Here is a 24,535-nt window from a genome sequence, read left to right as displayed (position 1 = left end):
TTGTACATTAAAAGTAAAGCTGATACTTTTTTTATCTCATACTTTATTCCACTATCTCTAACATAATAAATTATAAAATGCCTCTTAAAATATTGACTTCTCGTTATTCGTATAAATTTGCCCAACTCTGTAACTCGCGTGAATTCAGAGCGTTAAGCTTCATGGGACAAAGCTTACCGAGTTCGTCGTAATCCCCTTGTTCCCTATTTTTACTCGGCAGTATACTCAGCATATAAATCTCATCGAATGTTACTCGCTTGAACCCAAGGGCGATCTAAATTGAAAGCCAATTAAGCAGATAACTGATGGGCAAACGAAGGCAAACATAAGCGTATCGACCTAGCTTGCCGAGATATTAACATAATGCCGAATCAGAAGCCATTCGTACATACATATGGCTGACTGTAAGCCTTTATGGAAGCTATATTGGTTTGCCAAAACGATACAATCCTCAAATTGACTATAATGTATTAAATTTGATACACTATATTATTATTATAATTACATGAAACTGTATTCAAAATGAAAATTGCGATTTGCGTATATTCTCAAGCGATGTTATATGTATAATAATATATTGTACTTGTCAATTGTTTCGATAACACGTGCTTTCATAATTTATTATGTAATTTTCGCACCAAATATTACGCACAAATAATCTGACGTAAACATATTGTAATAAGTGCAATAATGAGTAGAATACATATTAAATGTACATAAATTTATATGAATTATATTATTAATTATGAAATATACACATAACGCAAAGAGAATTGACTAAATTTAACATAAATGAAATAGTCAACCGTAAGTTTATAATCAGTGTATCGGTTTGACGCGCACGTAACTGCACTTAATAACTGCAAACGACAAAGAAAGTCGACAACGATTGTTCGATTCGTGCTTCATTCAAAAGTTTGTATGCACGCGGTATACAATCGCCATATAAGGAGGGATACATGTGCGTCTGTTTTTTGCGATTATTTCGCAGCGCGCAAAGGCAAGAGCTTTGTCACCGCCGGCTTTCTCTTTCCGGTTGTTGCCCTTCTGTCAGTCGTTTAATCGCCGCGTGATCAAAGAGATTGATCCTTAATAAGGCTCGCACACAACCGCAGGCTCGCAAACCGCCCGCGTTTAGAAAGCAAATGCCCTTTGTTTTACACGCACGTTTGAAGCATATCAATGATGGGAAATTTTACGGGTGAAATCTTGAAGTTCTTTAACCGTTCACCTAAAAGCGATCGGAAATTTTCATCTCGTTTGCAAACCCGCTGGAAGGATGCAATGAGCGGAAATAAGGTAAAATGAAAACGAAAGGAATATTTTTCGAGCTATTTATCTTTCATGAAAGCTATTATATCTCTTTTGAAATGAGAAGGAGCAAGGGAGAGTATTTTTCAAGTATTGCTTGATGGATAGCGATTTCACAGACTGATATTGCATTATTACCATCTGAAAGATGGTAAGATGATTAAGATCCTAATGAACTTCTGCAAAAAATTCAGATTCCGAGCTTGACTCGTACCGCCAGGCGAAGCTTTCGTAGCATCAAGCTGCGAGCCTTCCTCGAGAGGAAATGAAAATCGGTAAAGTTTCAACAAATACGTAAAATACGTTTGCGTTTTTCGCGAGCGACGTTATTCTCGCGGCGTAGCTATTCTCGCATCAAAAAAGTTTTTGTGATAATCCGGAGGAAAAGTTTCGCTCGGCGTTGAATAGCTCGCGAGCTCTCGCGGCGATCAGCTTCGAGAGCTTCCGCGTGTCGGGCAACTTTTGGATTTCAATTGTCGGTGTTGCTCGAAAACGCGTAAAATGTATACTGTACTCTGTACTAATTGCACACATTTATGCTTTCTGTTTCAGATCTCTTCAATAACCAGCTTTTGCAGGGTGAGTGTATGATTTTTATTGTACCGCGTATTGTATGCACGAAGCTTTGATGCGGCCAATCGATTGTTCCGATGCAAATATCGCAAAAAAAAACAAAAGAAAAAACAGCGCGAAAAAGAATATTACGGTCATTCCAATTGGATTTGCATTATTTAATTGATTAATCACGATTCTCTTCTCTGTGTACTTTTTTTATGAAGCTCTGTTTTACACTTACTAATTGATATTACTTTTACATTTTATCAAACGACAGATTTATTTTACTTCAATTCGATTTAATTGTTGCTCATAATTCCTATGTTTTACCTATAATTATACATTGATATTATATTTGCGGAAAAGTACCTACAAGTTTTATTCTGAGAAGAAGTCATATAGAAATTCGTTTAATGAAGGATATTCCAACGGAATATTTTTTATTTTAAATCAATTAAATGTTAGGCTTGATCAAACCGTTCTTTCCGCTTCTATCCTTATTTCTGCCAAACCTCTTGCAAAGCAACTTTGCAACGGAGGGCGTGAAGTTGCCTGCATCCCAGAGAAATGTCGAGGCATTTTTAACAAGAGCTCAGTCATCCATCCGTTTAGGTCCTCCGGCCACGTTCTCTTATTGCTCCACTCATGTCTTACCGAGACACGCGGGTGATCTCGAGATCTCCATTCGAGTCTCGTCCTCTCGCCTACGTGAACGTCGTTGTCTCGCTCACTGTGCTTCCGGGCGGAAGGAATCCCGTGTGAATTTTTTATTGAAAGTATTTCCTCGGGAGTGGCATACAGAAATAAGTTGACAAATGTTCCCATATTATTTATCCTAGCTCAATGCCACTAAACTGTAAAATATGCGGAAGGCTTTTACTTTATAAATGACGTTATGCCGTGACAGGAAATTCTTACATTTTGTTCTGACTGAGAAATGATTAATAAATGGTAGATTTTTAACGAAACTGCAAAACGTATCATAGTTATTAATTATAATTTAAACGACCATCATGTTTTGCTTCTCTCGAGATTAAAGTGTAATCGAGTTTCTGAGAGAAAAATTTTTCACAAGAAAATTTCTAATTTGAAAAAATAAAATATTTTACAATTTATATTGAAAATATTACAGCAAAACATTATAAATTCTGTTTTATAATTAATGTATAAATATAATTAGAGAGAGACAGAGAGGTGTATACTTAAAAAAGATTTTTTATAATTTTAATAAATTAATGATTTAGGACGATACATATTTTTTATACTGCAACTAAACTATTAGATGACTAATACCAATTTTCTACACTATATTTTTGTAATGCCGACATTTCAATTGTTCATATAAGAAATCAATTACTTCATATATCGTGAGCTGAATAACATTTCAATAAACGATGAATTTTCCATCGCCTGTCTGTCTCAAAGAAATATACCGACGATTTCGAAAAGACGGCGGAAAAAGTTGCAGCTGATGCATCTCGCCTGCACTTGACTGCTTTCAAGCGAGGAGTCGGAAAAAGATTCTGAAATGCAAATGGGCGCGAAACCGATCGATTGCATAATTTACGGTGCAGCCCGCGAGCTGAAAATACTGACGTTATCACGAATTTCTTGTCACGTAAACGTAAATTACTTCTTTTACTTATCGCTGATACAATTTCCCATTAGCTAAATACGAGTATTTCCACCTCATATACTTTTTCTTCAATGAAACATCATAGCGATAAACATTGATGATCTCATTAAAATTATGAAAATTACAACGTAAAACATAAAATAGCATTTTTAATTTTCAAAAATATTCCCTTTAAGTAATCTACAATTCAAATGACTATCACAAATATAATAGTTTCTCTATTTTGACATTTATTTTTAAAATATAAATAGAAATTAGTCTATGTTACAAGGCCTTTTCACTTCCTTGAAATTATATTTTATGTCATATTGACACGACGCTATCGCTCTAAAAAGTAAGAATAAATCATTCTTGATGCAAAGAGCAAAGAGATCTCGTCCTGATATTGCCTTTTTCTTCTTTAGTGAGTAGATGCGCGTAGAAGTTTTCACATTTCCCGTCTTTTCACCTCAATATTTGAGTCTGAACCGCTCTTAAGACTCTCGCGATGCTCCAGTAAATTCGATGATGACGTTTCTCCAGTTTTCCCCGGTTTCCCACGAATCTTTTTCCTTGTTTTTCACTCATTCCGCAGGCAGCCTTTCAGGGTGTCGGGTATAATTTACGATCTCGTTAAAAACATAGAAATCATTTATTTCCGTGGTACGACGTAATGTAGAAAAACGATCGGCGGAACGAATGAAACCAATAGTGAAACGGGATCATTTTGCAGCTTCTATTTTTACCACTGAACAACATTGCTATTAGTTACGCATAGAAACGTCGGATTTTAAAACAGATTGCAATTGTAAGCATTGTTAAAAATATTATATTAGATTGTTAACATTTATAACATTTTAATATCAAATATTTTAATAAGAAAATGTAATTAAGATATTATTTGAACATTAATCTTTGATTCTATAAAAATTTCTACAAAATTCTACAAAAATTTTTATTTCTTGATTTTTATTTGAGTTGTGAAAAATTTAGTTAAATTTTTTAAATCTTTACTTTTAATACCTATAATGTCTTTAACTTTATAAAACATTTTTAAGTTTATAAAAATTTCCAGATTTTTATTTCATGAGATATATATGATTTTTAATGCAAGTTTTTTTTATCACGTATTAAAGAAGCAAAATTCAATAGTTATTTTCTTACATTTCATTTTATTTACGATGCGATTTGTGATAGACTCACGAGGCAAAATCTAAAAATCGTTAACGACAACAAAATGTGATGCACTTTTGCGTCCCCACGGACGCGTACAAATGCACAATGTCCGTCATCCGTGAGCGGCTAAGTAGAGCTCACGTCTGGTTGTAATAAATAGTCTACTCCATCTCCTTGTCACTCCGTTCGCTCCATATTCGTCAAACAAGGATCAGCATACTCGTTGCAAGAGGGACCCTCTCGCGCGTACGTTTCCTCTGGTGGGTTTGCGGCCCACTTTCCCGGCTACGCTTATTGTGTTGCCCCAACAACCGAGGAATGTCTCCTGACGCTCGGTGGCTCACGATTATCACGAAGCGAGGAAAAAGGTGCTATTAGAAGGCCCGTTTCCCTTAAACGAAGTTTGCACGACTTCTTTCTGCACCAACGTTCATTTATAGGTTCTAAAGTGATATGTATATTATAAAAAGTTAATTTTAGGTACATTGCATGCGTATACAATCTTGAGATGTGGAACTTTTTTATATGCAAAATTTTATTTAAAATATGTAAAAGTTCGTGCTATTATTTTATACATTATCTAATCTTTTAAACTGTTATATATAATGCAGAATTAATAAAGAAAACACAAGAACTTATAAAATATTAATGACCGAATTTATAGCAAAAACTGACAATAACAAAATGGGCATTATATTTTAAAAGCGACGGATCATAAATTATCATGCTAGCTCAATTTCGGAGAAAGAAAATAGTTGCCTGTTCAATGAATTGCCAATTTAGTTCACATTGGGACACTGTTATAAATGTTTAAGGCGACCATTAGCACGAGTCAGCGAGTCCAGAAGCGGCTAATGAAGATGGAAAATTAATTAAGTCGGAAAATTAATTTCTTCCTCGTGATAGAGCGAGATATTGCGGTTGCCCGATTCAAATCAAAACTGCAAATTTTGATTTACTTCGACTTAATTAAATTTCCACCTGAATTAGCGATTCGCCAAAATGGGCTAATCCACCGGCGTAATATGACCCCCGCGGGAAATGTAAAATTAAAAATTTATAAAAAGCCAAGTCTATATATTTAAGATAAATACATTTTCCCTATATAAAACAATTTTATTTTAATCTATATATACCTCTGTTAATGGTTCTACAAGGAAATCGGTGATCGATAAATAATAATCAGAAACACATAACATAAATGAACATTTAATAACTTATTATAAGAAGCGATTTGACTAATAGTGGTTTGCCATTCATAAATTGATCATGTAAATAATTAAACGTGTATAAATTTATTATTTATGGCTACGAATATTATTTTTAAATATTATGCGCGTTTATTCTTATTTAAAGTTACATATTTCAACTATGCCATATCGTTTCAATCGGGACTACATATAGTAAATTTTGTCATAAATATATGCAATTGTGGTTAAGTAATGACAGAAACGCATTAACGTATCTTTATATTCTTTATGCAAAATACGCTTTACGGTGCGGAACACCGTTGCTCGCAGACAGTTCCTTAATTTCATCGCGATGAGCTTGAGATCTATTTGTTCACTGAGAAGCATCGGAGATAAGGCCTCGAGGATTATGAAGGAGATTGCTCGACTGCGGTCCAAGGAAGCGCCCTCGACAAGAGAGCTACCTAATTACGATGAAGGAAGGCGGAAGCGCCGAGCAGGGCCGGTCCTATATACCTATACGGCTTTAATACTTCACGTCATATTTTCGGAGCTAAATTAATTATAAAGAGATTATTTTTTACTTTATTTTTCAAAGTCTTAGATCTATCTTTATTATAGTTTTATTTTATATTTTGTTTCACTGCTTTGTGTTACATCTTCGTTTTTTAAAATTACGGATTTAAAACAATTTGCACTTAAGCAATAATATACACTACAATAGCAATTATTGTTACAGAAAAAATTAATAGTTTTATATAATAATTTTATTCAGTTTGTTTATCATACAGTAATCCATTTACAATGTACTGACCGTTAATATAAACGAATATATAACGTTTATTCTATTATTAAATTCACACAGTCGCGCATTAAAAAATTTTAAATTTTACATTAAAATAAAACTCCGTTTTTATTTTATTATTAAATTAAAACAACGAAGTTTTAAATTAATTTTTTTACTGACTATTTTAATTTTGTATGAAGTGTAAATATGTGTAAATTATCATGATTGCATTAAACAAAAGTTTACATTATACAATCTTGGTAATAATTAACATTTTGCATATAAAACTGTGAATTGCATATAAAACTAAAGATTTTAATTTTTATATTATATCTAATATTTATATTTTTAAGTATGTTTAGTATAAAATTTATTGTAAAATTTAAGATGTTTTTGAATGTTTTATTTCGTATTTGTGCAATTGCTTAAACAGAGAGTCCCAAGATTTATTATTTTTTGCCACTAAAAATCTCGCGGCTGCATCGTGGCGGCCCTGGGTGGTAAGCGAAGATGAAGAGTAGTAAGAGGATAGTATCTTCCTCTCAGTTAGATACCTCTGAGAGGTACGGCGAGAGTAACATCCTAACGCTTTAACCCTGCTCGTTTTACCCGGTTTCCCTTTCTGGTTGGTTAAAGCGCATAGACGAAAAAGGAAGCATATAACCGGGAGATAACGTCTATCGACACCACTGCTAAAGTCGTAACGAACCGCTCCTCAAGAACGGCGCTTGTCTAAATGCTAAACTTTACGGCATGCCCGCATGATCGTTCCGGAAACTTTAGCCGCTTTTTTTCGGAGATGTGGAAGCGCGTTACCGACGTTAATGCTGGTTACTCTTTCGAAGAGCAAGATATAACGACGCTTGCAATTTACCGATCCGCGGCAAAAAGTTACGGGCGGAATAAATAAGCCCTTATTTAAGAGATGTAGATTTTAAATAAAAGATTATTATTAGAAAAATTATGAAATACTTCTACAGAGCAACAAAGCGAATACAACTTTTAAAGATTATGTTAAAATTATAAACATTTATTTTTTAATTCGAACATACCAATTGTATGCGGAAAACAAACTAAAGTATAATAAAATTTAATTTTATAATTCGTCGCAAGATGGAATTTCTATCATACCGCTCTTTCTGTTATAGCTCTCTGCTATTGTCGATGGGATTTACGCTGAGCACGGTCATACCGCGGGAACGTTCACACATTTGGCGAGCGATCGACTTCTCGTTGGTGGCGGCGCTGATGCGAGGTCCTTGCAGGGCGCCAAAGGGATCAACAACTTCGTCGGATGTCTGAGAAAGGTTGGATTGGCAGCATGATTTATTTATACCTTTCAGTAACTTTTTTCCGTCTTTACACCGCAAATAAACTTAACTGGAATCAAAATTGCATAAAGCGTAATAGAAGCCATTAGCCATTTTAATGCAGCTTTCTTCACAATCTACGAAAAGATTACAGTTTTAATGTTCTGCAAGAAAATAATGTAAAAAACTATTGGTGAAACTATTTTTAAACGTTGGCTTTAAAGAAAAATCGAAGAGCTTAAATAACGACAAGTGATATAAACTTTACATAAGATAAAATTACTATCTCTATATACTTTAAGAATAAGAATAAGTAATTATAAAGCAGAACGATAAATAATTAGTGATTAAAACAAAACGTATCTCGCAGAATAAATTCCAAAGGAATAAATTAATTACAAAATTTATATTTTTTAATCTAATTCCAACGTACTTTATTTAAAAATTTTTAATTTTAGTTATAAAGATAAGCGATGTTAAATGGAAAATTGCATTAAGTGATGATCTTTGACATTTTCGTTGAGAAAGATTAACTACGAGCTTTGCAATATAACTAAAATTTGATTTATTTATTTTAATATATATTGTATTAAGTATATCTCTCAATCTCGTATTAAATATTTCTCAATCTGACCTGATCTCTTTTTTTTAATTATATGTTAACGTGCAGAAAATAGCTTAATTATAGGTGACTGATTCATTGTGTGCCCCCTTATTTGGTTTTATCACAAATGGTTATTTTTCCGTGCGAGAAATAATAATAGCGATGACAAACGAATCATACTGTCGTCCGTCGTAATCACGAAACTGCTCTTTTGTGCTCTTTTAATCGATCGAGCATCGAATAAATAACTTTGATACCAAAATTACACTGTTGATGGCGAATCGAAATAGTACGTTATTGAACATTTGACGAGATACATAGTGCCGGTAAAGAGAACATCAGAGAACGTAATCATAGACTCGCCGAATTCTTTCGAGAGCATATTGCTTAAACATTCTGCGCTATAATAAATTTGATTAAAAGAGTGGCTTTTATATATACGTAGTATAAAGGAACGTAATATGATGCACTTATAAAATAACGAGATTCTTGTTCACTTTGCACGAATGAAACAAAGTTCACACACACAGGAAAGTGTTTGTCAATTTTTTAAGTTTTGATTACACAATGCGCTTATAAAATACTCCATTTTTAAGAATTAGTATAGCAAATAATGTGCGTAATTGCGTATGTAGTTTTAATAATCTGCAGAAAGAATCTAAGCTTTGTCAAAGTTATGGAAACTTTTCGGTGAGCAACAGTAAAAGTTGGAGTGATTTCTATAATTAAGAGCCTTTAAGTAAATGATCACAATGCCCATTAAACTTATTAAGTACTACGTAAGAATATTTTTAACTAAGAACTTTCACACTTTAAGCTCTCGAAAACTCTGGAATTATTTTTATCGGGTAGGACGACGCACATGAACTTTCTGTATGGACCAATAAAAATGTCCACCCAACAGGGTGTCGACGTGGTCATCGTAACGCAATGAAATATTCATACCAGCAACTTACTTGGGGGGAGTTTCGCCGTGAAGTAAAGTTGAACTAACGCGCCATGGGTGGCGACAAAGAAACGCGAATGAAGCGATAAAACTTGTCACAATATAAAACGCATCACTGAGGCAAAAGGTTAATGGCGACTGTAATTTGCTGACTGTTTGCAGCTTAAGCTTAAGCAATGCGATGCGAATCGCCTGGTGAATTATTCCTACGAGTTTTATTTACGAGCGTGCGCGCGCCTGCGATATGTAAATTGTTCGGTATTTCATCGCGGTAAAGTTTCGACTTCTATCTATGGCTCTTACCCCCCATTGCAATCATACTGCATTATGACGTTAGGGGCGAAAAATCGTATACATTTTTCTCTTGCGTTATACATCAAAATAGATTAGTTTTTTCTTTTTTTTTCTACATTTGTCACTATCCATATTTACAGATCTTTATTGATTGAATATTTTTTACTAGCATATATGTTCCTTTAAATTATTTGATCAGCCTGGTACAAATATAACATAAACACTCAAGTTTTTCTGATTTTATATAGATTAAAATATTTTTTTTATGTGCATCAAATGCTTTTGTACATTTTTTGATGGACGGTAATCTTCATCAAAAGTGATATTTTATGTAAGATAATTTTTCATTTCCTTGCTTATTTAGATCTTTCTTCTGAGAATAGTTTGTCCCTAGAAAAACGAGCATATGTATGCAGCTATGTGTTACAAGGACTCCGGCTGTTTATATTGCCAGTCTAAATAAGGAGATATTTGTAGAAGATCAAGATTTGACAATAATTTCTTTTTTCCAAGCGCATACTAAAATTTAAACTAAAGCATCTAATTTCGAGTAAAATTTTAGAATGCTGGGCACAGTTCAATAATTAATATAAGAATTTAAATTAGGAACGTATGCTACGTTTTAAGAGTACTTACAGATAAATTTAGAAATTCAAATTGCGTTTAAATCTTCGAATTATCAAAGAGAAAAACAATAGCCAAAACGTGCACTAATTCTCGTGACCATATGTTCGCAGGTGGAGTTTGCCGCGGAAAGAATCAGAATGGAGCTAATTGAGGCGGCCAAAAGCGGAGCGGCGGGTGCCGCAGCTTGGGGAAAGATGGATTTTCACTGTCGCGAACCTAGAACCACAGATCCGATCACGTTCACCACCAGGGACTCGCATCTCGTGAGTAATATCCTTAATCAATATTTGTATACGCACACTCATGTTGCAATGCTAATTACTTATATAAAAAGAAAAAGCAAGACTGTCTCCCCTGGAAGAATTTTTCTTATTCTAAATACAGTAAACCTACAGACATATCATATGAGAAATGATTTTCTACTCTTAAAATGTCGTAAGTTTTTTACAGAGATTTGATAAAAATTTTCTTTAAATCGATGCAGCTTTTAACGCTTCTCCTTTTAGACGAATGTGAATCTCCACATATTTTATATATGATCTACATTAAATTTAAAAGCTTACAGGATATTTAGAACAGAGAATCAAATATGTAACAGAGTTTTTGTGAATCGAACGTATCTGCACTATTCTGGAATCATTGTTTTTGCTCAAGAATGTAGACGGATCCGCGACAGCGCGGCACTTAAATGCACGTGTCTCTTAAATAATGCAAAGGAGAAATACGATCCGATTCCATTATCGAGTAGAATCGTGACGATGGAAATATCCGATTAAATCGGGAATGCACTCGAGGAAGTTTTTTGCGCGAGTCAAGCAAGCTGCAAATAGCCGTTCGAAGCAACGGCGCAGCTAGCTCGCTCTTTCGAGTATTCGCGAATATCTCCGAAAGTAGCGAGGTCATGGAAACTTCGTGAATGTCCTCGTTCTAAATTACCATAGGTCTTCTTGACTTTTTTTATATTGGGGGGCGTATTTTTAAACTTTTGCACATAGCGCGCGTAGTCGATTGCCGATGCGCGGTTTGTAAGTTCCGCGGAAAGAAAAAGAACAGTATAGAAGAAAAATATTAACCAGGCGTATAAGCAAATACATGATTCAATACATGTAATTAATTATACCTGAAAAAAGTACACGTTTTTTAAATCACATTATTGAGGTATATAAACATAAAGAAACAAAATGAGAGTACGCCATGTAGGTTTCATACTTGAAACTGTCTCTGGCATACCAAAACTTCGATATTTCGTTCTTTTCTACCTATGCATTACTGCTGTACAGCGATATTAATATTTTTTCGATAAATAAGCACTGTCGATAATTTTCGAGCACATCCCTCGCCGATACTTATAAATATTAGACGCAGGTTACCTATACGTATATTCTTTTTAAATACATGCAAGCTTGAGAATCGATTCTTTGAATGTTACCGACATGAAGAAAATTCGACGTAATACGCCGATTTTTCTCGTTACAAAAATTCTTGTAAGTCTTCTCTTTTGTCGTATTCCCGAAGACACTCGGGCGTGTTCTCGTAGAGTATTAGAGCACTAACGCAAATGCTGATGTGCGCACAGCGTCCTCTTATGCGCTTTTACAGGCCACGAAACACCGTCGTTACCATTGCAAATCCTTGTTACACCGGCCATCACGGTGTCAAAAGCCAAGAGGACGAGGGCAAATGTATACGTGCCCTCTAAAAGCGCATTTCGCTCTCGTGCAGGAACTTGTTTATGAGCATGACCGTTCTTGCATTGCTCTCCATCGCCGCGGTTTACGCAGCCGGTGCCATGCATTAGTGTATCCGTTCTAGGATACGCTCTTTTCCCCTTGTAAGTCCAAATGATGCGGATCACCGCGAAAGCACGACGCTCGTTGTTTTGTGTATCAACTGTAATGCAATATAGGATATTATTCGCAAATTATGTAATAATAATTCATATGAATGTAACCGACCTAGAAAAAAATCATTAATTAATCGGTTTTTCTTTAATAAAGTAATATTCTTGCATTGCTTTAGATAGACAGAGCTCTTTAAAAGTCATTTATTTTCGGTAGTTAATCATTCGGAAACTATTGATTTATTGCTTTTCTTTAGGAAAAATTAATTCCAAATAGGTCACTGAATCCGTAATGAAAATTAAATTTGGCATTTGTAGTTTTTGGTCACTCTGTATAAACTTCAAGTCACTATTCTATCGTGCAGCTTTTTATCATGCATATAAATGTGCACACGATAATAAAGCCAGCGCACGTGATCCTCTGCAACTGCTTTGGGTCATCGAGATTTTTAATTTAATAAGAAATTACCCTCACTTGTACTTAACATATACGTATTATGTACGATATCTATGAGCCACTTTAATGTAAAATACACCGCGCACCATTACATATAATTCAATCAGGATGCATCTTAATGTAGTCAACGATATTAGATAATATTTGATTAAATTTAAAAACATACCAATATAAAATTAAAATTCAGTAATTAACAATAAATAAAGAAGATTTATTCTATAATAATAGAACTATGTTAAAATATAGCTAATATACGTATATGAGTAAAATATATCAGAGCCGATTATAAATAATACAATATTTTTATCATTTATCATTGAAATTATACATTGTAATTTTAATAAGCGTAAAAGATCATCTCCATGAATTAGCGCTCGTTTGCTCAATACGATAACGCAATCGATATTATCTTCGATCGCTAGATAGTATCTACGCATTATACTCGTTACGGCGTGCAGATGGTTATTCAATGCACTCGCATTCGTGGCTCAGTTATGTTATAATTAATATCGATATCGGCGTACAAGTGCAATTATCTTCGGCGCGTCCCGCGCTTATAATTGTAATGCTGCATTTGCACCAGATTCCTGTCCATTTGGCAAGGGAACGTATATAATTTATACAAATGCCGGTATTGTCAATTGTGTTGGCACGTTCATAATTAGATCAAAAGTTTCGATGCCTGCTGCGTTCAGATATCGACGTAACATCTCGAGTTACTCTCGAATCAAGGACCAGGTCACGGCCGAGCGGGGATATATTTTCGTATATGTATAATAATACTCGCGCAATACTCACGATGGATATTGCATTATGTTCTATATCCAGATTAAAGCGCTGTACATTATTCCATATGAGCATATGTATCAGCAATAAAATTGAAAAAGAATTTTTCGCGATGAAAATTTTGCTAGTTTTTTCTGTTTCAAGTGAATTACATTTTCGAGGATCTCGCAAATATTTAACATTTGAAACGCTATCGTTACGTATGTATATATACGTAAATATATTTAAAAACTGAAATTAATTATATGTACCATATTGTTTTTTAAGACGTACATCAGATCTGAGAATCGATTATTGCTTTATTATAATTACTCATTTCGTAAATTCACGATTTCTTTGCCCAATGGGTTTTTGATTCTGCATGTTTTCCGTTTGCCGCACCTCATTAATTTTAAAGTTCATAAGATTTTAAGGATCATCGAATGACATTTTACTGCACATTATCCTCGTTCGCAACCGTTCGCGACATTTGAAAATTAGTGTTGAAACATCACAGCGACCACACGGTGGACTATTTTAAGGTAGTAATTAGTAGATGAGACGTCTGTGACTGCGAGAAACTCCCAGATCGAAGCGATCGTTTGCTGGATGGCGCAGTAGTCTAAGCAAACGTCAATGCAGACGTTACAGTGGTTACGTTTTAATTATCGAGAACTGCTACAGCCTTGCTCGGGTGTCCTTTAAAGTTATTCCCAGATTCGTCGAATATACTCGTATTGAGATTTTATTGCGTGGATCTTTCATTTATATTTCTTACTATATTTTCCAAGAAACTTGTTACAACAAAATATGTATATGTAGTATGTATGTGTACGAAAACATAACAAAAAAACTATTACTGCTCACTAATATCGAAATAGTTTGAAGTTATATAAATTTGAAGTTATTTACATATTAATTTAGCCGTGAAAGAGCGCCCGTCGTCATTTATAGCTCGGTTATTTTAATTGAAACTCGTTATACTCGAAATTACTCCCATCGCACAGTATCTGCATTATCGCATTATCATATTAATTCTGTCATTTTCATTTGTTAAAAGCAAATTGTACATGCTATTAACAATTAAAAATGACATTTTATCGATTTTCCGAGAAGTAATTCTTTTCGGGGTATTACAGAATTATAGTATAAAAATTTAAGAATAATTTGAGTGAAAAACGTGAATATAATTATCTTAAGGTTAAAGTAAAATCGATATTGTTATGTGGCGAACACTACAGATTACAACTACAATGCAAAAGCGAAAAGAGTTTTGCGAAATCTGGCATAGAATTTTTTTTACATTTTGCGGCGTATGTACGGCCGCGCGCAGTGGGTTCTTGTTGCCTGTGCTGCATTACGTGCACCGAACACATTTGCAGTACGAGCGCGTTGGATGCATCGCTGTTGTTATACACGCCGATTTTCCTCGTCTACACGGCAACGCGTCCCTGATTTATTCTACGGAACTTCCCGTGTTGGCCATCTAATGTACCATAGAGTCATATAGCTATCCCGCCGTTGCACACGTGGCTACATGCATCAGCTAACTACGAGGCTGCACTTTTTCATCCGTCCATTCCCTTCCAGCTTCTACAAAATTAGTGTCGTTAATAACGCACCTTGATTTATAATTAACGAAACGGGCAATTTTCATAAAATAAATGTTCAATTATGGCTACTAATTTTTCTAATATTGCCAAAATTAATGATTTTTATAACGAATATTGTCCTTTATTTTTCTTTGAAAATTATTAATACAGTTATTATTTATACATAGAATATACATAAATTGTGTTAAATTATTTTTTTATTGAAGAGCTCGTTAAAAAAAAACGTATAGTTTTACATGCCGCAAAGTTTGCCTTACGTGCCTGCATATATCATGAAAATTCGTTATCGAGGAAGTCGAAAGCTGGACGTCCCGATTCACTTATTTACTGCAGCAACAGAGCAAGCGCCATTAGCGCAAAGTTAATTCCAGTTAAAGTAGAAAACTCGCAAAATTACCGCCGAGCTGGGCAACATATTATTAACCAGCTTGCAGTCGTTTTCGCAATATTACATGGTTGCTTGCGGTACATGTTATAAATGCAAAATGCACAGAATGCCAGCAGCAGAGTCATTCTTCAAAAATTTCTTAGATTTAATTTACGAGTGTAGGATAAAGAAGCAACAAACAGTAAAATATAATTCTACTTGTAGTAAATTATGAGAGACTTTTTTATACAAAAAAATCTACGTATTCTTCGTGTTATTACTGTTACAATTCTTATGTCAGCAATAAGAATGGTCCAGGAAAGATAAAATACTAATCTGAAAAGAACGAAGAGAGAAATAAAACATTTCGCAAACGTTTTCTTATCACTTGTACAAATATACGATATTTCAAGCATCCCAGCGATGTAATAAAATTAGTTAAAGTCTTGCAAACGACAAAGACTGCCTAAGCTAACTGCGTGACGTCAATAAATGAAATTGCTTGTGTTGGCCGGTTGTGTCAAATAGTCAAATAAATTTAATCTTGTATTCCGCTGCCACAATTCCCGTTTTCGTTTGCGTTTTGCCGCGAAATACAATTTAATAATAAGAATTGTTTCCGCACGCCACAAAACGACGAAGCTAACGTGGCAAAAATCGGGCGCCCCATAGCAAGAACCCCGGAAATGCTCGGCCGACCGGGAATGCACGGTATGCCTTTATAAGCAAAACACTGGAATCTCCAGTAATCCAATTAGGCAAAGACGCGCGAATTACCGCGAATCCCCTTTCTCGGATTCACGCTTGTTCCTCGACACAATCCCTCTAGCTTCCCATTCCCCCGGTTAACTCGAGAACGATTCAACCTCCTATTTTTTGCCCCTCTGCCTATAAACGGCGGGGCAAAAAACTTATCGAATCTCGAGTGACTTTCCGGATTTGACGAGTGCGACACGTTTGTTATCGATTCAAAGCAGAATGTGGATTTTACACCTCAGTTACACAGAAAAACCACTGATCTTTTTTACTGGAGATTTGTGTAACTCAATCCCTATTTTCTTTTTTTACACATTGCTTTTTGTTAATTATATTTAAATCGTACAAAGTGATAGATATTTTCGCGTTCAGTATCTTATATCTATAATAAATTATACAAGAACGTTGAAATTATGCTGCCAAGAGATTTGATTTAAATAATTTCGAAATATATACTTCACATTCTTTCTTTTGCATTTCCTCCGTTTCCACTCGAACGAGACGTTAATCCCATCGAGATCAATCCGTGCAGCAATCTCGCAAAGATCTCGGAGCATTCGCCCCCATTGCAAAGAAATTGAACAAGCATTTATGATTTTAATTCCGTGGCTTCTCACGCGCTCAGTTTTACGCTTGGCGATTTACAATGTCATTTCTATCAGGAAGGTATATAGGGAATCAACCGTGTCGCCGTTACGATGGCGCAAACGTTGTCGTTATTCAACGAGATTAGCCCTTCGGTTTCATTCTCTCCAGTATTCTTTTTTTCCTTTCTCTCCCTGCATTGGTCTCACTCTTTCTCCCTTCTCGACCGCTTTCTCGCTCGTCCTTTCCAAACATTTTCGCCCGGATAGACGACGAATCTCAGCCAGCCGGAAAATATACGTCCCTGCTAAATAAAACATTGTCGGGGCTGGGTGCTGGGTGCGAAGTGCACCGCGAGGATAAATGGACGAGAAAGCTCGCGACGGGGTTATATCTGGGAAAAGTGTCTTGAAAGAATAGTACGGGTGTACCGCTCGTCTCGCCTACATCCCTGATTTTGCCCTGTCTCTCCTCCTCATCTTCTTCTCTCTACGCTTTCACGCGCGTTTGCTTCTCTTATTTGCACAAGTTTCCCACAATGCACGCGCGATAAGCCGATTTTATCTTCGCTACATATTGAGGCTTTTGTGCCTTCGAGAAACAACGATATTGCAATTAAGCCGCGTATCATCAAAAGTTCGCTCAATTATTCTAGAACCTTTGTGTATATTGTTGGTACGTGCATGGTAATGCTTATTGATTGATGTTTCATGCATTCGAAAATTTTTCTTTTTATAGTTGCTATAAATAAAGTTATTGATTTAAATATTCTCACCTTTTTTTTTCAAAAAAGTTTAAAAAGCTATTTTCTAGAAAAAAAATATATTAGTATTTAATGTGATTAATTTAGATAAAAATTGATGAAAATTCTGTTTCTAATTTAATTAAACGAATGTAATGAACCTTCTACATCAATCTAATAATGTACATAAAAATTATTCAATTAAAGATTATAAAACGTAACTTATTAAAAAGATCTGTTGAGTTAGCTATAAATAATACTATATTTTCACGGATCATGCTGCTCTTTTTAAGTAATTACATGTTCGCATTGTGCAATGTAGGTGGTTCACCTCGATCGATAGTTACCTCGTGATACCGCGCTTGATCGAGAGTTACGAGTCACGATTCTCGGTGGGTAAATCCAGGCCGCATTCGTAAATTTTGCGCGCAGCTCGGGCGGATATAACGATTTTCAGGGAAATTATGATTTCGCATTCCGTCGACAAATCGACGCTTTTGATAAATCAGTCAATAACTCGTAAAATGCTCTGTTTCTTTCAGTCCGTTGCATAATATGAAATTCTCCAATAAAACGCTCTTCCTTCCTGAGTTATGAAGAATACTCGAAACTATTTTCCTCAAATCTTTTATTTAACAATGAGTAGGAAGAACAACTCTGACAAATAAATCTTATTATAAAAGCGATCTTAAAATAGGTCGCCAAGCTTTAGGAGTGCACTCTTTGACAGATTTTTTTCTTTAAGAAAAGTTTAATTGGACTCTACAGTTTTTTCATAACTTTTTAATTTTTAGCATTAAATATCCTCGAAGTCCACTTGAAGTCTACTAAATCAAAAATAAAACTTTGTTACTTATCATTAATCCGAAAATATTTTTTGCATAAAGTCTTTTTTATTTCCACTTACTTTTAATTCGTAAATTATTGACATTTGATTATTTTCATCGAAATAAAAATTTAGACGGTTATTTAAAAAGATGAAATATGTTTTTATACAAATAGAGTGAACCTGATAAATTGTACTGTATTATTGAATTATTTTATTCTAAATATGTCTTGACTCGGAAATACCTGACACACGTGTACAAGATATATGTACGTTCAAACGCAGAGAATATTATTTTATTATTTCATATTAATAAATCTCTTCCTCTCCTTGAATTCTGACGTTAACAGCATTTCTAAATCAATGCTCCATTTGTTTCTTACGTTCCATCTTGAGTAACTTGATCTTCCTTGAAGGACTCGCAGCCGAGTACCGTACGTCCCTTTCGTTTCATAGTGCCAGCAATCAGGACGGTTGTAAGACGCTCCTTCCGCCTTTTAATTAACGCGCCAGCCGTTTTCGGTACTGCTTTAATTAACCGAGTGAACTCCTCTAGAGGGCGACCGAGTTTCAAGAATTAATAAGCGCGAGTGTAATGTTTACAGGTAGCATAATAATTAATTTTTACGGTGACTAAATTTCGCGACACTGTCGAATGCGTTGCGAAACGTTATTCAAACAAGGGATATTAATTTGTTGAATATATTTGTCGTTAATGATATCCGATATATTATTCTAATTGAGGAGTTTATTTTGAAACATGGACAGTACGCATGTACAAGCTCTTTACAATTTTAATACCGAATAATATCCATTTTCTAAAAAGTATTAAAACGGTTTGAGAATAAACGCACTTTAATTAAAAATCGGACGTACAAATTAGACGCCAAATGTCAGAAATTGAAAAGTGTCGAAAATATTTATTCTTTCATTATGTTAAATAATGCTTTATGGATAATGATATTTCTCACGTGGGCTGTAAATGATACGCTACAGCGCTGTTGTCCCACTTTGGGATATAAATGGGCGATAAATTTATTCATATTATTTAATAAATATATATAATATTATGAAAACATGGTTCTCGTATTGTCTTCGATTATTAATGAATAGCGGTAAATTATCATCGAACTCTCTTCATTAAATGTTCAATAGTCTTTTTATGCATATAACGATTTTACTTATTATGTGTTGATTATAATTTACTGATTAAATTGTAAATACCTTTGTGAAGAGAGCGCAATACAAATCGCTCGGGGAAGAAAGAACTAACCTGAAATCTACGTGTACGAGTTGACGTGTACAAACTACATTTATCGGTAACGATCGCTCCCGTTCGTTAATTAAACATTCCGCGATGTTAATTCTCAACCTCAGTCAAGTTTGAAACTCCGCAACGGAATAAAAAACCTCGCAATTATATTGAAGTATTTTGTGTTTAATTTACCAAGAAATCAGTAGCGTTCTGCGTCACTTGAGGCACATTTGTAACTTTACGATCTTCGTGGAAAGACGCGGAAAATCGGCGAACGAAGAAAAGGATGCGCGGCGAAATTTTCTAAAGACCTTCGCGCAAAATTGGCTGGTATCTGGGTTAAGTCGGATCCAGGTATATTTTCTTAATTATTCATGTGCGTGCTCGTCGAATAATCCGGCATAATCTGTCACGAAATCGCTAAGCCTCGAGTAGCTCGAGCTTACGTGACGCCTCGAAAGCGTCTCAACGAGAGATGGCCGCGATATAAATCCCAGCACAGGTGTATTTTATTCCACCGCGGTATACCGAAGGTATTTCTCGTGTACTTAGATTCGAACTCCGGAATGCTCATATATTTTCGTCGATGTTTTGGTTTTTAATATCGAGAATCTTGATGCCGTGACGTATTAATATCGATCCGATCGTTATCGCTCTCACTTTTCCGCCGTACTTTCATATCATATTGCTCCACACATTAAACTCATCACGTTATTTACGGACGGGGAGCGCCGTCATTCGTTTTTCACCGGTAAATTTACTCGCGCTCGCGTAATTTCACGACGCTCTCATTTTGTGCGCGAACTCTGCGGCTCGCTGCGGAAGTTTTACGGGTATTCAAGACGAACGCGTGTCTCCTCATATTTATGACAAGCACCTTAATGCCCGGGCACGATGTGCCGACACGAACCCCCCCTGCCACGGGGACTTTCAGCGACTTACTCCTCTCGTTATACCGCCCGAAAGATAATTCTCGTCTTAAAGTGACGCATTATACCCCGCGACGTGTTTAACGATGCGCCTTATACTCGTTTCGTTCCGGAGACGGCTCGTTGCGCGCTCTGTCCTACAAAAGGTTGCTCAGAAAGGAGCTAAGTGCGCTTGTCGTGCTTTCGATGGTAGTAAAAATTTTTAACAAAGTATTCTTCATATAATTTAAAACCGCTCTCTTTTCTCCGCTAATTCAACAACGGGAAAGTTAGCAAAAAAAGAAAGCGATATTTCGTCATGTATTTTTTTGCATACTTCTACATTTCTATTCATGAGACTTGTAGGTATAAATCGAGACACGAGAGAGTGTTTTTTAATTATATTTTATCAGAAATATTTCAACCTTAATTTTATGTCAGTTCTTCGTTGATTGCTTAAAAAATTCAAAATTTTCTCAATATATTGTTATACCAGAGTTAAGAGTGTTTCAAAAGTAACTGAAAGTATAATAGTAAAAGTTTGACTCAAATCTCATGATATGCATATCTTTTTGATGGGCGCAATTATATATTCGCAAGGGTTACTGCGTCAACCCTTTCAGCAAAACCTCATCGCGAACGAAAGTTGCGCTACCTCCAAGGATTTATTCGCCAGGGATGTGCTCAACAATGAACGTTCTTAAACTACTGTTAAAAGTCGTACTTACTTTTATACCACTCGCGAATGAAACTTTATAGTCTCGTCCGCAATTTATTCATTCACAAAGCAACTTGGCAGTCAACTTATTTAGAATTTAGCATTCGACTCTGCGTAAAGTAAGAAGTTAAAAGTTTAAATGAGAATATATGTTAAATAGCCGCCTTCTTTTCGCATTCGTTTCGTTTGAATTACGACGGTTTTATAGAACGCCCAATGCGGAAAGGGGAGATAAGATCTCGCGTCATTCAAAGCAGATATAGGTTCGAAAATTAATTCCCTCGTGGGAATATTCATACAGGAGAATCGGTAGGAAATTACGAGTATCTCTCATAAGTCTAGACGAAAATGAATCTCCGAGATCGACTGTCAATGTCGCTGTCAGTCACGCGTCCCGGCTTCCTTCCTCCCGTCGAAAAACGAATGACGTACGAGAAATTCATTTGAAACGCGGCAAGAGACAAATTGGTAGAAAAGAACGAAATATTGAAAACGTCGTTCACGCCAAAATACATTCTCCGACTTTGCAATTTTCTCTCATGTCGTGAAACTAATATTGCGATGTGAATAAAAAGGAAGAAAATCAAATTTTAACTCGCACTTTGCAATCTATGTATATATATATATATATATATATATATATATATATATATATATAATTATTTTCTTTTTACTTATATTTTGCATAAATATTAAATCAGCTATTATTTTATAAACACCGAAACAATGTATATTTTCTGTTTCGGACTGATACACGCACTAAGATTAATTGCGTAAATAGAAGCGATTATTATAGCATTTTTCTAACATAAAATTGGCACCGACGGTTAAGAACCATGCACCACGTAATGAACGCATACGTCGCGCAAAAAAACGCATGCGACGCCGATCATTCTAAAATCGATTCTCGATGTTGCTGACCCTCGTGCGCCCACACGTGGTCGAACTTGGGCCAACGCACGCTATTGGACTGCCATTTTAAAGAAGGCCGGAGCAACGGCAAACAGGCGACTACACGGCGCTTTGGTCACCTTCACCAGCCCAGAGTCCCACCTGGTAAGCCTCAGTATCCAAAAGCTTGAAAAAAAAAAAATCAGCAAGTGAAAGAGATGAAGCTGAGAGCTCAGCTCGCGAGCTCTCGTTTGGCCCGGACACGCATCTGTATATACCTAATTGGCTAACTTTCACGCGAGAACTTAGCTTCTTAGAGAGGAGTGGTCACCAGAGCACCTTTTTCTTCTTCTTCTTCTTCTTCTTCTTCTTATTTTTCTTTTTCTTTATCTTCCTCTTTTTTTTCTTCTTCTTTTCTTCTTCCTGTGATCGATCTTCAAAAAGATGCTGAATAGTGATTGAATAGAAAAATTACAATGTTCAAATATATTTCAAGATTTTCTTCGGAAATACATATGTATAGACGTGTGATGTCACAATATAAGATTAAGAGAATTTTTTGTTATTGAATTTCTTGTGGCATGTTGTTGATTCGTAGATAAAACAAAAATACCAAACGTGCACGATACTGTTTCTTATGACGATAATAATGGTTTCTTTAAGAAAACCGTGTTTTCTCTACGAAAGAAACTTGTACAATATTGTTCGGTTTAAAAATACTACAAAAATACTTATACGAGTGACGTAAATTTTGCAATTCACGAATCGAAAAAGTAACAATTTTTTGCTACGTACGATAAAAAATTTTTAATAACTTAATTATGCTAGATTTTATAAATCGTTCATTTTAATTGTGTTAAATTTATAGTGTAATAATTTGATAAAATAAAATAATAATAGATAAATGGCAATAAAAATTATAGGAAAATTAAGCAAATTAATGAAATTAAAATTAAAAAGTAGGTATATGCATTTATATTATAGAATATATTATTGCAATTGCTACGTTTATAATTATTTGCTGTCAATATATTATGAATTAGTAATTCAGTTATTGATATACGGATATTGTGAGTCTCGTATACATATAATTTTAGAAAGTCACGTAGGATATTGGAACGATCGAATGTTTCAATATTTGAATGCATCTATCCTATTTATTGATACGACTCTCATCCTACGTCCAACTTTATTATTTCTATTTGTGCTATTCTCTTTTCTCTTCTCTTTATTTCTATCAAAAAGACACGCAGCTTGTGAAAAGGATGATTGATACGACACAGAATCTTTTGCTGAGTTTGTGAAAATCTTTAAGACAACCAGAGAGAGAACGAGAGAGATACTTTGAATCGCTATTATATATTACATCTATAAATAATAAGATATTTAATAACTAGCTGCTACGAACGTATATGAATACATAATTTCAAAATATAGTGTTGAATCTTGAATTATAATTAACAGCGTATTCTGTTAAACATTCAATTTTTCCTTTAATCATCGTATCGAGATAATCCTTTTCATGAGCTCTTTCTTGAGAATGGTTAGGAGATCAGCCACAATATGTACATAGCTCACGCGTGAATATAATATACGCACATAACACTTAAGCTATAGCTCTATAGGTACACCACTGGTCATTGCACATGCACGCAACAATCTACGTTCCTCTTACCATCATCTCTGTCATCAACGTGATCTAATATCTTTGCACGCGTATGATACGATTTGATTCGGAGCTAGACTGAAATTTTTTGTTATTCCTCGAAAGAAAAAGAAACATCGTTATTTCCTTTTTTTAAAGAAAGAAGTAAAGATATAGATAAGTAATTTTCTTGCAATAAAAGTATTTTTCGCACGAGTTTATAAATTAATTGTCGATCGCGACTCGAATCCATTTTATCTACTTTGAAATGACTGTGAGCGCGATTAATAAAATTGAATTTCTCGGAGAGTATGATTAACATTTAACCGATTTTAGCTCGTTCTGGTTTTAACCGATCGGTAATGAATAGCGGATCATTTCATCGAATCATCCTCTCTGCCTCACGGAATGAGTGATCAATGAGCGTCTGACAATTGCCTTTAGCTCGAGCACCAAGCTGCATGAGGAAAGGAGAACGAACGAAATGCACCCGCCTGCATGTTGACGCCAAAAATTACGTCTAATTGTATTTTCAGGACGAAAGAGCAGATCGACGTCGATTGGCTCCCCCCCCTCCCCCCACTGTTACCGGTTATGCTGAAATATATTTGTTTCACGAAAAACATACACTAAGAAACAGATTGAATTGAGTCGAGTCTTTTAAAATTATAAGATTTAATATTACAAATCTTGAAATTTTTATCTTAAAATTTGTAACATAATAAATTATTACAGACTTTATATAGTTGTTA

At 35.0% G+C, this 24,535-nt stretch overlaps 1 protein-coding gene across 8 annotated transcripts in view; it reads left to right on the top strand.

Annotated features, from left to right (window-relative positions):
• The window catches only part of Nrx-1 (neurexin 1), a 258,161-nt gene that overhangs the window by 165,100 nt on the left and 68,526 nt on the right, over positions 1-24,535 (top strand). For 7 of the 8 annotated variants that reach the window (XM_077425128.1, XM_077425127.1, XM_077425124.1 and 4 more), the window contains 4 exons: positions 1,864-1,890; positions 7,783-7,941; positions 10,526-10,678; positions 22,232-22,303. In XM_077425128.1, coding sequence (XP_077281254.1) covers positions 1,864-1,890; positions 7,783-7,941; positions 10,526-10,678; positions 22,232-22,303 — 411 coding nt within the window. The remainder of the gene's footprint in view (positions 1-1,863; positions 1,891-7,782; positions 7,942-10,525; positions 10,679-22,231; positions 22,304-24,535) is intronic. The other variant, XM_077425125.1, reaches the window with a different exon arrangement.

The sequence above is a fragment of the Temnothorax americanus genome, unplaced genomic scaffold (assembly GCF_048541705.1).
Source record: "Temnothorax americanus isolate GAGA-0224 unplaced genomic scaffold, ASM4854170v1 Scaffold9, whole genome shotgun sequence".
NCBI lineage: Eukaryota > Metazoa > Arthropoda > Insecta > Hymenoptera > Formicidae > Temnothorax > Temnothorax americanus.
This window is presented reverse-complemented; position numbering and strand designations above follow the sequence as displayed.